General features: G+C 37.4%; 1 protein-coding gene across 2 annotated transcripts in view; it reads left to right on the top strand.

Annotated features, from left to right (window-relative positions):
• The window catches only part of FMN1 (formin 1), a 128,573-nt gene that overhangs the window by 13,146 nt on the left and 99,545 nt on the right, over positions 1-15,882 (top strand). For both annotated transcript variants that reach the window (XM_027642216.1, XM_027642215.1), the window contains one exon: positions 4,112-4,173. In XM_027642216.1, the coding sequence (XP_027498017.1) occupies positions 4,112-4,173 (62 nt within the window). The remainder of the gene's footprint in view (positions 1-4,111; positions 4,174-15,882) is intronic.

Raw genomic sequence — 15,882 nt, 5'->3', positions numbered from 1 at the left:
GTGGAATTTAGGTTGACTTTCAGATCCATTTCACAGTGCTGAGTGTAAAATTTTACAAAGTTAAGATTTGAAGCCTGATTAGAAGAAGATCACAATTGAGAACTGGTGTATTACTTTCTCTTCCTCTTTTTTCCCCGCTCATTTATCTTGTCTGTGAGCAGACTCCAGGTAGATGTAACCAATTTTAGAGCTAATCTAATTTGCCTAATAATTAGACTTGTTATAATCTGGCAGTGTTTATTCTGAAAATCTTTGAAGCAAAGACTGTAGTGAAAATTGAGCTAGTGAAGTTCTTTCTGAGTGGGTGGGCTGTGGTCCTTCGTTCTGAGGTGTATGTTACATACAACTGAGGTAAATTGCTGAATTTAAGCAAAAAAACAAGGTGAAGCAAATTCATAAATGAGAAATATTGTGGCAATATACTTTTACTGATTTGAATAAATATTGAATATAAATAGCAGGAACAGAAGCTCTTTGTACGAGAAATTTGCACTGTTTAGTAGTGTAATACTAGTCAGTTTGAAAGAATTAAATTGATGATAGCTTTTTACTTTTCCATAACTCTGACGTAGTTGGTCATACACTGATCCTTATTCAAAACAGGAGCACATTTAAGACTGCCAAAAAATACAGTAAAATCTCACTGAAAACTGTGTGAGGGCTAATTAGATAGTAACTGATAATACCATTAGTAATCATAAAATCACAGAATGTTAAGGGGTTGGAATGGACCTTAAAGATCATCCAGTCCCAACCCACCCTACCATGGGCAGGGACACCTCCCAGTAATGAATCAGTACAGATGTCTTTTGAAGGAAAAGGAGATTTAATTGAGCTTTAAGAAAAAGCATGAACTATATTAACCTGATTTTTGAAAGTTTATTTCAGTTATAGTCCCTGCTGCGTCTTTTTGTGTTTTCTTGCTCAGTTTTGTATTCACCAAGAACAGGACACACAAAGCCTTGGCTGTTGGTGGATTTCAAGTGAAGCCTGAGAAAGATATTTTGAACAAGCTCTCATGACTTGGAAGCTACTTTTAAGCAGCTCTTTCAAATAATGGAATTATAGAATCATAGAATGATTTGGGTTGGAAGGGATCTTAAAGTTCATTTGGTCCCAACTCCCCTGCTATAGGCAGGGACACCTCCCAGTAGACTAAGTTGCTCAGTGTCCCATCTAACCTGGCCTTGAGCACTGCCAGGGATGAGGAATTATTGTCAAAATGTGTAATAACTAAATGAGGCTGAGTTGGAACTCATTTTTAAAAAGAATTTTTTGATAGAATTCCTGTTTTTTCTAAAATAACTTGTCACTTCTGCAATTGCTTGCTGAAGTAACTGACATTAGCTGAATAAGGCATGTTTCAAAGCATTAATATTTTTCTGTGTATATTTATTCATTAAGTAGTTTCCTGTTTTCATGCTTTTCATAGAATTACAGAATAGCAATCTGCTGACTTAAAACTTTGTAAGGATTAAGATTTGGTGTTGGGGGTTCTTTTCTTGATCCTTTTTTGTAGTTGAGTTAGTCTTACAAGACTTATAAACAAACCTTATGACCAGAATAAACTCTGGATGCATTATGTCACTGAAGAACAAATTAGTCCTTAATTCTACCATATAACACCATTTAGATGATAATGCAAGTGGACATCATATCAGAAGAGATAAATCCAAAGGAGTTTGAAGCCCTCTTATTTTCTTTGAAGTTTCGTAATGGGAGTCCGGTCATGTTTGTTTCAGCTTCATGGATACTTCTTAGAAAGTAAGACAGTGTTAAGACTTTTGCATTAATTAAAGTAACTGATATTAGAAATTGTTAGAATTGCTCTGTGCATACGTACCATCTATGATCTTAGGTTAGTAAAGTTATATTGTCTAAATAGTCTGTCATTAAGTGGACTTGTGGGTAGTCTGGTCTGAGAGACAGATCTCTCCCTGACAAGGTATCTTGCAAAATGCCTGTCACCAAAATGACATACACTTAATATTTAAAAGATTTCTTAACTTTATGCTGTGTTAGATTTCATTCGTGGGGGTTCTTCCATCTTCTCTGACTGCACAGACATTTGTACCAAAATAAAAAAAGTCAGCAGCAGAAGGCTGGGAATAGGTAGATGTGAAAAATCTGCTTCTGGTGCTAGTGCAGCTCTATGTCAGCATATGTGAATTATGACTAACCCAAATCCCAAAGAATTTTAAGCATGTGGCAGTCCTACATAGAAAGTCGACCTTTTGTTAAGATAGAGTTGTATCCTTCTGTTAGCCAAACTAAGAACTGATTGTTAGCAGCATTTTCAAAGTTTGTTCTTTGCTTCAGTTATCATTTGACCTTGAAGAGCTAAACTTCAAGTCAGGATGTTCGTGAGGTTCATGCCCTGCAAACTGAGTGCTTAAGCAGCTGAGGTGACAGAAGGGTCATAACTTTTTCTGGGGACCTGAGGCAACAGTTTAAGTCCTCTTTAGGTGAACGGACATGCAGAGCCCATGTCCAGAGGGAATATCAACCAGTCAAAGGAATTAACAGCAGAAAATTTAAAAGTTTGTAGACCTAACTGGTTGTGATTCCAGCAGAGCAGTCAGGCAATTTTCTCTTGCTGGAAAGCTCTGAGTAGAGACCTGTTAGAGAGGAAGGAGAAGTTTAGATAGATACTATTACTAGCTGGAATCACCCAAGGTTTTTATTTCGTGCCTTGTAAAATATCAGTCCTTTTCCTTCTGACTTTGTATATCAATTCAGCTGCTTGCACATAGCTTCACCTGTGTTTGAAAAAAGTAGGTTTACATTAAAAGTTTTGATGTCATGTAGATTTCAGGGTGATGATGAGGTTATCTTTTCTTTCCTCTTTCCTTCATGTGCTCTGAAGAGAAAAAAAGAAAAAAAAAAGAAAAAAAAAAGCACCTAAGCATTGGAATATTTTACTGCTCTGGTACTTTGGTCCACGCTTTGGTACTTTAATGTTCTGCTGCTGAACAGACCATACAAAATCCTTAGTGTTAGAGAACATTGACAGTAACATTTAAATTCCTTGGACTATTTTTAATCCTTGTTTAAATTAGGATTTAATTCCTCTTTTATCTGAGGAAGCAGAAGCCAAACCAGGGAACTGGAAATACACTTCTGAATTTTTAATTTGGAAGCAGATAGAAGTGGGACTTTGGTCATCTAAGAATGAACTCCAGTTGCTTGTTTAGGAGGGCTGTAGTTTCTGGGACAATGTGTTATAGAAGACAGGCTTCTCTCAAACCATTACACCAGTATATCAAAAGTGCGTATCTTTCTTCATCTGGCCAAATGTATGGATTGAGAGGAGCCATAGCATGAGACCCAGGTTCTGGAGATCCATTTCATGAACCTACATCTTAACATTACAGCCATCACTAAACCTCCATAATCAATGCTCAACCTTCTCGTTTTTGCACTGCTGATTTGAATTTCTCTGGCTTTAAGTTTCGTGCTTTTAATTATAATACCTTTGGATTTTGTTATATTCTCACTAAATGGAAGAGCTATCCTGTATCCTATTCACGGTATCCTCTGAAGATACGTATACTCTGTAATTAATCTTAATCTGATAGAATTTAGACAAAGAATTCTTTGTATCTCTTGCTGTTGGGTACCTTTCCAGGTCTTCATTTGCATTTGTAATTGCTATTTTATCCAATTTGACTGTGTATAGTGATTATATGTTTACAGTTCCATTTAAATTGTTATATTTAATGCATGTTATTTTATCATTTGGGGGGAAGTGTATGTGCATTCATGTGTATGTCATAATATTCTGTCAGTTCTACATTTATCTGCAGAACTCAGCCAAACTAAAGTTTCTTATTGTTATTCCAGTCTGCCATATCTTCCCACAGTTTTCCCCTCTCAACATGGAAGACCTCTTTTCTTTATCCTCTTCTGTCAGAAACACCATGGAAAATCATGTGGTCATAGAAAAAAGTGCTAATTACTGTGTTCAGATTTTCTTTTCCATCACCACTGTAAAAGGTCATTTATTTGAGAGCCTACATCTGCCTTCTGGACTCAGTAGTGTTGTATGAAATATTCTGTGCTGAAGATGGCACATTGTTTTCTGACTCCAATGTACTTTTTATTTTTACAGAGTACCAAGCTGCCATTTTACATTTAAAGAGGGAACACAAAGAAGAAATTGAAACATTAAAGGTATACTTTTGTAATGATTTTTTCTTTCCCTGACTCTAGTGCATTTTACAGATTTAAGTAGTGCAAACATACTTTCCATCAAATGTTAAGAATTAATTGTTTCTTTCTAGAAGTTGTTTTCAGTTGACTGCCAACTCAGCTAAAATTGATCTTAATCTATAAAATCTATACAAGCACTCATATATGATGGGAAAAAGTAGTTTTACATGTTTCCTGTTTATAGTTTTCCTTATTACTGTGCTCCTAAATTCTTCCCTCTAACTCAGCAGTGCAGTACTTCTGCATTGGTACTGGCATTTAACTACTCGCTCTTTCTCAGTGAAACATAGTTCTGTAGAAACAGTTTTCTGTAATTTTAGAATGAAAAGTAAGCATTTGTGAGACTCTCTGAAGTTTTGCATTGAGCACTCTGTACTGATGTTTCCTTTTTTAAAGTGTAAAGTCGACCGACTAATTGTCAAAATCAGAAATAACACAGCTTAGTGTTAAAACTCAGTTTCCTTTGGCATGATTGACTGTGCTAAGCAAAGTGAAATATTACAAGGAAGTGGTTTTATCATAAAAGCAGGAACTTAGATGGCAGTATAAGTGAATTCGATGAACACTCCTGGTTTAAAATATATAGCATCTTCCTTTTCTCACCAGTTATAATATATTCTTGAGCATAGCTGCACAGTGTTGAGAAAGCTCAATGAGGTCTTTGAGTAGGCAGGTGTGGAATGAAGGTAGCAGCTTGTGGAGTGTGCAGCATCTCTTAAAATTCAGCACAGGGAAATGCAAGCTAGCACTAAAGTAAATACAACAGTAATGTACAATAAATATTATCAGTAATAACTGTTAAAAAGAAGAGTGTTACTTTCCCACACATGAACAGTGGATGGATCCAAGGGGAATTTATTCATTTTGAGAGGGTGTTTCATAGAATACATAGTCTCAGTGGGAGAGTAAACTGCGTGCTTCTCCAGCAACCCTGGAGACAGTAGCAGCAGAACAGACAGGTATTGGTAGGCATCCATGAAAAATCACACATCTTTCCGATGACACCTTTCATGAAAATAAAGTTCCTCTTGAGTATTTTGTCTTCCATGAAAGTACATTTGAAAAACACAAGAGGAGAAGTAGATGCTGTGATTTGCTGCTCATACCTTTGAATGACATAAACATTCACTTTATCTGGGTTATTTGAGTTTTTCTCAAATATCATGTCTTATTGATAATTGTGTTTATATGTTGTCTTGTTTAGTAGTACGGAAATTGTGAGTGGGTTGTTTCCAGAAGTGTGAAATCCTGATGTAACGTTCAACACCATAAAATCTCACTATTCTATATATGTATGTAAATACAATTAGAAAAGAGATAACATGCAAATATTTGCTGTCCATGATTGGTAGAAAATTTATGAAGTTTTAGCAGCTATGTCCTACAGATCATGTTCATCTTCTTATATTTCAGTTATTTGGCAATTATTTTCATGTTGGAAACTACACTATGCAGTTTCAAAGGCAAATTACAAGAGGTGATATGAATGTTTTGTAGACCTTCAGGTAATGGCAGTGAAGTGAAAGGTCTGCATCATGATGATCAGAAAAATAATTTATTGAGAGAAAGAATACCTGTGTTTATTGTATATGAGACATAATTTTAACAGATTTTTTAATTTGCATTTTGGAGTTACTCATAAGTTAATGGAGACTGTGCACTGTGTTTGTAAGTTTGTAAGATTGATCATTCCTGAGATACAAAGTGATCTTTCATTTTACAATATAGATAGACATAAAAACTTCCTGTACCAAGGACCAGTTGAATATCCTGTCCCCAGCAGTGGGTGCTTAGAAAATATATAGAAGAAATGCTGACTGAAAGAGTAATGTCTTCTTCCTGTAGGGTGCTTTTTGTTTTGATTGGGGTTTTCTTTTGGCAGTTCTGAGTGTCTTCATTGTCTCTTCCTTGTTGCTTCTGCTTCCACTGCCTTCATGCCCCTGTGCTGCTTGATTTTTGGACCTCAGCACAGCCTGATGTAAGGCATCAAGTTCATAAAAGATGCACAGCGACCAAATTGCTGAGAAATGTTCCCCTAGTGTACCCATTTCCAGCAATCAGTGTTGTAAGGGTTTCCTGAAGCAACCTGCACACAGGTTTTGGTATATATAGTAGTGATTGTAGTGCATATGCTTCCATGACTTCTGCTATGCCAACTGAGTAGTGTTCCTTGTCTTTTTCTGTATGTCCTTGGCAATGAATTCCTTATACTAGAACTGCATCTGCCATAGATGCATAGGTTATTTTGAAGCTCTTTATTCCTTTGGAACATGGAGAATGCCGTGTGAAAATTTCTATATCATAGAATGGTTAAAGTTGGAAGGGACATTAAAAGTCATCTAGTTCAAACCTCTTGCCATGGCATGGACACCTTTCACTAGACCAGATTGCTCCGGGCCCCATCCAACCTGAGCTTGAACTCTTCCAGAGATGAGGCATCCACAACTTCTCTAAGCAGCCTGTTCCAGTGCCTCATCACTGTCACAAGTAAAGAATTTCTTCCTAATATCTAAACTAAACCTACTCTCTTTCAGTTTGAAGCCACTATGTCCCTCATCCTAGCACTATGGGCCCTTGTAAAAAGTGGAAGGCTGCTGTAAGGTCTCCCCAGAGCCTTCCCTTCTCCAAGCTGAACAATCTCAGCTTTCTCAGTCTGTCTTCATAGGAGAAGTGCTCCAACCCTGTTTCATCATCATGGCCCTGTTTTGGACTTGCTTTAGCAGATCCACGTTCTTCTTATGTTGGGGACCCCAGGGCTGGATGCCCAGGTGGGGGGCTCACGAGAGTGGAGTAGAGGGGGAGAATCCCCTCCCTCATCCTGCTGGTCACACTTCTTTTCATGCAGCCCAGGATACAGTTGGCTTTCTGGGCTGCAAGTGCACATTGCTGGGTCATGTTGAGCTTCTTGTCCACCAGCACCCCGAAGCCCTTTTCCTCGGGGCTGGTCTTGATCCATTCTCCACCCAACTTGTATCCATGTTTGGGGTTGCCCTGACCAAGGTGTAGCACCTTGCACTTGGCCTTGTTGAATTTCATGAGGTTCACAGATCCACTTCTCAAGCCTGTCAAGATCCCTCTGGATGGCCCATCTCTTCCCTCCAGCGTATCGAACACATCACACATCTTGTTGTCACCAGCAAACTTGCTGAGGGTTCGCTCGGTCCCATTGTCCATGTCACTGACAAAGATGTTAAACAGTGCTGGTCCCAGTAGTGACCCCTGAGGAACACTATTCGTCACTGATCTCCACTTGGACATGAGCTGTTGACCACAACTCTTTGAGTGCGACCATCCAGCTAATTTCTTATCCACCAAGTGGTCCAACCTGTCAAATCCACGTATCTTCAATTTAGATACAAGTTGGTTGTGCGGGACATGGTCAAGTGCTTTGCAGAAGTGCAGGTAGATGATGTCTGTTGCTTTCACTGTATCCACTGCTTCTGTAACCCTGTCACAGAAGGCCAGCAAATTTGTCAGTCACAGTTTTCCCTGTTGGCTATCACAAAATTCCCTGTCAGCTATCACCAATCAGCTCCTTATTTTTTATGTGCCATAGCATAGTTTCCAAGAGCAAAACTATTATTTTCCATAATCTTGTCAGGCACAGATGTGAGACTGATTGGCCTGTAGTTCCCTGGGTCTTTTTTTTTTCCTTTTTAAAAATGTGTGTTATGTTTCTCTTTTTCCAGTCCGTGGAAACTTCACCTTACTGTCGTGACTTCTTAAATATAGCCACTTCCTCCACCAGTTCCCTCAGGATCTGCAGATGCATCTCATCAGGTCCCATGGACTTGTGCACTGTCAGGTTGCTTAGATGGTCTCAAACCTGATCTTCTCCTACAGCAGGCAGTTCTTCATTCTCCTGGTTCCTGCCTTTGCCTTCTGCAATTTGGGCATTGTGGCTGGAACACTTGCCGGTGTTCCAAAGCAAAAGAATTGTTGAGGACTTAAACCTTCTCCATATCCCAGGTAACCAAGTCTCCTGTTTCTTCCCAGAGAGGGCCCACATTTTCCCTAGTCTTCTTTCTTTTATCACCAATGTACCTACAGAAGCTTTTCTTGTTGCCTCTGATGACTGTGGCGAGATTTAATTCTATCAGGGCTTTATCTTTCCTTACCAGATCCCTGTCGACTTGGACAGTTCATTTACAGGAATTGTCCAAGTAAGCTCTGTAGGAACCACCCTTGGTAGGCTTCCATTTTGTATTTGAGTTTGTCCAGGAACTCCTTGTTCATTCACACAAGACTCCTGACATTTTTGCTTGACTTTGTTGGGATGCATCACTTCTGAGGTTGAAGGAGGAGATCCTTGAATACTGACCCACTTCCCTCTGCCCCACTTCCCTCCAGAGCTTTATCCCATGGTACTCTACCAGGCAGGTTTCTGAAGAGGTCAAAGTCTGCTCTCCCGAAATCCAAGATAGTGAGCTTGCTGTACGCCCTCCTTGCTAGCCTAAAGATCTCGAACATCACCTTTTCATGGTCGCTGCATTCCAGTCTTCCCTTGAGCTTCAGATTCTCCACCAGCCCCTCCTTGTTCATAAGAACAAGGTCCAGCATAGCGCCTCTCCTCATTGACTCCCCTGTGACTTGGAGAAGGAACTTACCATCGACTCATTCCAGGAACCTCTGGAGTTGCTTGTGTCCTACTGTGTCCCTCCAGCACAGGGACAACACAGTTATCAGGGTGATTGAAGTCCCCCATGAGGACTGGGGTTTATGAACAGGGCTTGTGAGCAGATAGGCTGCTCCTATCTGTCTGTAGAGGGCCTTATTTGCTTAGTATTCCTGGTCTAGTGTCCTGTAGCAGACCCACACTATAATGTCGCCTGTCCCTACCCTCCCTTTATTTCTGACCCATAGGATTTTGGTTGGCTCCTCATCCATTCCCAGGGTGAGCTTCATGCCCTCCAACTGGTCATAGACATAGAGGATAACACCACTTCCTTGTCTCCCTAAAGAGGTGAGGGCTACCTCCCCTACCTGTTCTTCCTAAGAGCCTGTATCCTTCCATTCCCAACACTGCAGTCATAGGGGTCATCCTAGCTCATATCCAAGATGCCGATAAGATGCAATGCCCTGCAGATGTGCACATGTCTCTAAACTCTTGTTCATTTCCCATGCTACCTGTAGTGTCATTTAAGTTGGGCCTCCAGTGAAGCTGACTTGCTGGCTGGAGTGGCTGGAATTCCTTTGTGCTGCTCTTAAGGTGCTCTTCTGCTGAGCTGTGACGCCTCTCCAAGCTCTGGATATCAAACTGGTACATGTGGGATGATTTGAGGTTCCCCTCTCCCAGCAACTTCAGTCTAAAGCCCTGTTGACCAGCTTGGCAAGCCTATAAGAGCAAAGTTCATGCTTTATGTCACCAGCATTTGCACTGGAATGGAATGCATTAGAGAAGACTAAACTTTTTCTGTATACTGTCTTTCTTGTAGCTTTTCATTATTTGAAGGAAGGGAAGGAATTATTTCAATATAAAAAATATTCATTACCATATACTGGTGTACAATATTGTATAATGTGAAGTATGGAACTTTACATTATAAAATTTCATATGGGAACATATAATAGAGAAGGAGAATTGTGTTTTGATTTCATATAATAACTTGTTGCATTTTATTCTTTAGGGTATAACAGAAAAATGGTAGATACCCCAATTATTGGAAATGCTTGGGTTAAATATATGTAGTGGCTTTTAAGTGAGAGATAACTCACTAACTAAAGTTTATTCTTTAGTAATAAGAAGTGTCCTATACCTTTGTACTCTTTCTTTTTGTAGTTATTTTCTTTCTTGAGTGTGTGAATGATAATTCCTAATGGATTTTATTTTTTAGGATTTGTTATCACTGTGTTCATTTCTTATAAACTTCATATGGAATACCCAGAGTGCAACTAGAGCTTTACCCATATCACTAGTTTGTAGAGGTTCATGCTGAATCTTTAAGACAGTGAAATTGCAGTGAATGTAGAAGTCCTGAAGGAGGTACAATCACTGGATAGGAAGGGTGAATGACAGTGCTGTATTTTGCCATCCTTGTGTTATCACCAAAACTTGGAAGTGTTGTTCCTTTTTTTGATGTCAGTTGAAATCAATTTTAGTCATGTAGTGTGCATACTAATTAAGTTTGCAACATGTATTACACCAAGGCAATTATTGATGAATCTCTACCGTCTCATACTGCATTAACAATCTGCATAACTCATAACTTAAAGGTTTAGTTAATGTATATAATTCAGCTGAATCATCCGCATGAGATAATGTTTAGAAAGGGTAATGTAATTGCTGCATTCAAAGGATTTCTTGAATTTTTCTTTTAAAATTTACAAAAAAATAAATATATTTTTAAGATATGAAACTACTTCTGTTCTCCAGTGTTAAATGTTTTGCTTTTCCTGCTTGTACCGCTAGATGTCAGCTAAGTGTTTCAGAAGCAGTTCCCAAAAGATGTCACAGTTTCTCTGTACATATGCAAATCTCATACTTCTAAACTGTGAGAGTATGTGTGTTGGTGACATCCTGCCCACTGTTTGTGTATCTGACACAGTCTTAGTTTTAGGTCAGAAATTAACTTGCACATTATGGAGCTAGAATTGAAGTTGCTCAATAGATAAGTAATCAGCTTCATAGTATTTTCCCTACAGAACCAAGTCTTTAGTGTCTAATAACCAACTCAGAAAATGAGAATGATTTAACATTAAATCAGAATAATGAAAATGGACTACTGACTTCTGAAAGAAGGAAATGTAGTTGAAGGCAATATTCTGATTGCAGTGCTTAATATTTAACCCAACACATAGCTGCACAAGGGTGCAGCATACTTTTTTTTCTCTAAGTTCATTTCATGAAGTGAGTAAAAATTTAAGCTTTTTCCCTAGTATCTCCTTGTTCCCTTTAGCACAAGGGTGCCAAATGTCCCTTCATCTTCAGTTACATGGAAGTTTAATACTGCTTTTGGAAGATGGAATCAAAGTCCTAAGCTATTCTATAACCCTGTACGCTATGTGTGAGTCTTTTTCTCTGATACAGGTTGTTAGGCTTCCACCAACTCACTGTATTTTTACATATTTCCAAACTGAGAATAATAGCATCTTTAGCTATTAATCACAGGTTTTTATAATAATAATGTTACATGATGCATGTAATATAATATATTGTAAGAAATAATAACTATAGATAACTTAAAAATGATGGAATAAACATTATATAATAAAACAATATTTCTATGTATCTCAAAGTATCTTGTGACAAATTTTAGAAAGAAATACCTGTATGGTTACATCTAACACAGTTATGAACAAACTTAAGAAATAGTGAATGGTAATGCAGCTGGTGTAAAACTGCCCATGACATTATGAAAAAACAAGCTGGCCTCATTTAGAGAAGAATGTATCATGAGGTGTTCATAGTGACCTTTGTGGCCTCCTTGGTAATGTTTGCATTTTTGCTTTTTTGTGAAGGTTCCAAGAGCTGAAATGTAGAAGTGGCTAGAAAGTAATTTCCTTTTCACAGAAAAACTTGCTTAACTTTGAAAACAATTTCATATCATAAATTGAAATTAAAGACCAGTGCCTCAAAGTGACCCAGAAAATGTTGAAAAATGTGGAAGAAAAAGGAATGTGAAAGGGAAAGTCATAGACCAGTCAAAATGATCTGATAATTTAAAAATTATTTATTTTTGTACTGAGACCAAAAAGACATAAAAACATTTATGTTTTTATGAAGTAATAAACCTTTACCTTTGTGATGACCTTTTTGTCCTTTTACAAAGCTGTTTTTCTGTGTCTTGTGCTTCATGAGTCCATTCCTGGCTCTGTGTCTTTTCACTTTTCCATTAATTTTTCCTCATGGTCAGTATGCTTCCATTTATGAATGCTTCCATTGGTCTTTAATTATAACATGAGTATAACAAAAGGTGTTGCATTTTGAAATTTGTAATTCAGCTGTGGGAGGCAATGGTGAATAGTGTTGAAAGTTGTTGTATGTCAGAATGCTTGTGAAAATATCTGTTTTATAGAAGTGGGTGATTGCAGTTTTATTTTGACAATTTAAAATATCTTTTACTTACATGTAAAGGTAAAATTTCATTTCAGCTTCAGAAATTACATCAGAAATTAGATATTTTAACACCAAATCAAAAAGTTTTCCAGTATTTTAATTTGTCTAAATCTTCTCTTTTGTAGATAGTCTATTACTGCAAGTTCTCTTTGAGCAGATTGAATTGAAAAAAAGTCTGACCTGGATACTCTCAGGGATCTTTATTATTCCTTTGTGGAAAAAAGAAATTTTTAGAGTTTTTTTCCCCCCTTCTGGTTTGTGTGTACAAATCTGAATTCTTGCATGGGATAGGGATGTCATGATTTGTCAGCAGTCACTATGTTTAGAAATCTACTATTAAAATACGGAGGTCAGTGACAAATAGTGAAAGCTTTATATGCCACAGTACCTAAAACATCTAACTAATGGATATATGCTGACTTTTGGTGATAAAATTTTGCTTTAGGATGCTGAGATTGTTGCTTTTAACTTCTGAAAGATGAAATGCATCCATAAGGTGGCTTGCTGCTTCGAGTGTTCTCTGCTGGATTTTCATATCCCAGCTTGCATGTGTAGAAGAAAACTTGTATCATGTATGCTGCTTGGTCTGGTGGAGTTGCAGCTCAAAGGAGCAGCCAAGGTCAGCAAGGGTTTATTAGTCTTTCCTAATGAGCTATTCAGGCTTTTCAGCATTTCCATGTGGTGAACTGATGAAGGTCTCCCAGCTTGTGGTTAATTATTGATACTAATCTCGCCTAACTTGAAATGTTTCAGTCTTCTGTGTTTAGCTGCTAAATGTATGGTTTCACCACTGTGTGTGTACTGTGTGCCTTTATGAATCTTCTTCTCGATTACTTTGTCCTCCTGAAGGAATTTTCTCTGATTGCTGCAGAGCCTTTCTACAGTGCAAGAAAGGAAAACATAAAGATTGGAAAAAACATAACATTTTTGAGAAAGAAGAGACTGAAGTCCTATTAAATTGTTGAGCTCCTAAGGCTCCCAGACAATGGCAGCAACATTATCTTTAAAGTACGCATTTTCTAAAATACTAAAATCCCAGCAGGAGAAAAATCTCCCTATAATGAAAAATCTGCATAGCCGGTGCTAGAGAAGGTGGAATTGCAGACTAGGGAATGATGGTAAAGGACAGGAGCAATAAAACAATAATTTTCTACAGGGTGCATAGCAGCATGCAAAGAACACTTAATCTGTTTGAAACTGCCTGTTGACAATTGCATCTTCATTCAGAAAGGAAGCTTGGAGCGATTCTTCGTGGTGTATGAAGATATTCCCCAGTTCAGTGCTTAATTTTGTTTTAAAAATTTGCATATTTTAATAACTGTATTCATTTCATATTCTATAATCAATTTCTTGATGAAGTTTTAAGCATTTCTTCTGTACTCAAATAGTTATATTAAGCAAAATTCTCCCACTTCTCCTCCTCCATTGACTTCCCATTTTTCATATTTTTGATGAAGTGTGTACTTTTCATCCTTATTTTCCTTTAATCATGTGTTTACATTGTGATTACTTTCTTATCAGATAACTTGAATATCGAGGAAGATTCTTCTTTTGTTATGTTGTGGGCTTTTTCACTGCTACTTGCCATGCTACCATTCTCATATTTTCAATGCAGTTTCACTATGACAACTTCAGATGTTTAAACCTCTTGTCAGCTGCAGAATGCTGTTAATTCCACATGTTGATCCGAGGATTAAATAATCCCCTGATTATTTAAGAAGTTACCGCAGACCATATTCCCTGTATTGAAAACAGTGAAAGTCTCTGTAACTCTGTTTCAGCACATGGATATTGTATTATATAGTCAAAATGTGCATAGAGCAAGATAATTTATAGCCTTAAAATTCAGAAAGACTGAGTTCCTGCTCAAATTTAGACACTTTGCAAAACACTCTGCTTAATTAGGGCTAAAATGAAACTCTTAAAAAAATTTCATTATAACTCACTACATTTTTCATCATTTGTGAAAATTAATTTTTCTCATCACCTTGAATAAATATGTTACACACTCAAGAGAAGAAGTAGAACACATATTTTCAACATTATGACATTATTTTGACAGACTTGGAAGACTTCTGCAGCAAAGAAAAAATTGTCCGTAAGAGAAATTAAGTGAAATGATCATGGCATTATAAATGCCTATAAAAATTAAGTAGTATCAAAGTTACCATTTTGATTTTGAAAATATGTACCCCATACCTCCTTGCCAGAATTATCTGTGCTTTGAAATTTACTACACCAGATATTTGTTTAAATCTAATAGTTTTAAGCCATTTGTCTGAATGAAATATGTAATTGCATCTATTACATCATCGTCTGGTGTTGAACAAACTGTTAATTGCCATTTCCACAGAGCCACCAAAGATGTTATAAAATAACACTGGAGCAAAACTAAGTTTCACTGATTAATGGGTGCCACAAGTTACTCTTAGTTAGGTGGGGATCACCCTTCCAGTGATGCTTTGAAAAAGAAAGCCTGTCTCCTGACCCTTTTATTGATAGTTAGGCAATGTGAAAGAAAACCCACTGGAAATCAAAGCAGACATTAAGAGCTGGACATATGTATGAAGATGTGAGAGCTAGAATTTTAGGTAAAAGTGGTGAGTAAGAATACTAGGACTGGTAGTCCTAGAGATCTGAGACAAGCATACTGAAGGGCAAAAGAAGTAGCCTGGAAATTAAAATAGAAAGCAGGTAGGACGTAGATTGCAGAGACTTGAGCCTGGGCATCATGATAAAGGTTTTACTTATATGTAAGCAATTTTCTCCAGAATATTATCCTAGCATGAATACCTTCCATTCAGTATTTGATTTTATTTTTGTTGGTCAGTTAGTAATACCCTCCCTTGTTTATTAATCAGAATCTAATCTAAATACAGATAGTTTCACTGTAGTTTTTTCTAGTGTCCTAAGTTTTAATTTGTCAGGATGTTTTCTAAGTATAAACTGGACTTTATAATATGTGTCAAGGTAACGATGTATTCCTGTTATTCATATTTTATGCACAGAGACCTAAGATGTAACAGATTTATTGGGGTGCTTACAGTTGCATATATGGTCAATCACAGTTCATTTTTAATGTACATTACAACTATAAATTGGATCCCAGAATCTCGAGATAGTTGCTTATTAAAGAAGGTGACCACTCGAGGACAACTGACTAAAGTGACTTGTGACTCTTATTGCATTTTGCAGTTTGAGAAAGTATAGAATCTACTTTTCCAGGTCAGCATTATCATGTCTTTACTACAATACTGTAGTGTCTCTCTCTGTGAGTCTGTGCATCGTTCTTATATCTTTCAGCTTCAGCACACATAATGCAGAAGTCTTAAAATCTTGCTGCTATTTACAGTTTTTAATTTTTGTCTGGAATAACTCCCATCTGAATGAGATATCGGCTCTGTCGAAGAGAAGGTTTCTGTGTAGCTGCATTACTTGGAAACTTGATGGAGAGGGATAAAATTAAGGTTGTTCTGTTTGTTCCTGTTTGAGTAATGGACCAAAGTTGGTTTTCTTTAAGACATTTCTGTGTGTGCAATATTTTCCTCAAAGCCATGATGGGAAAGTCTAGAATAGTGTGATGATGCATAATTAGCATGTAGTATAAGTTAGTT

Source organism: Corapipo altera, unplaced genomic scaffold (genome assembly GCF_003945725.1).
Source record: "Corapipo altera isolate COAL_440 unplaced genomic scaffold, ASM394572v1 23b, whole genome shotgun sequence".
NCBI classification, from domain to species: domain Eukaryota; kingdom Metazoa; phylum Chordata; class Aves; order Passeriformes; family Pipridae; genus Corapipo; species Corapipo altera.
This window is presented reverse-complemented; position numbering and strand designations above follow the sequence as displayed.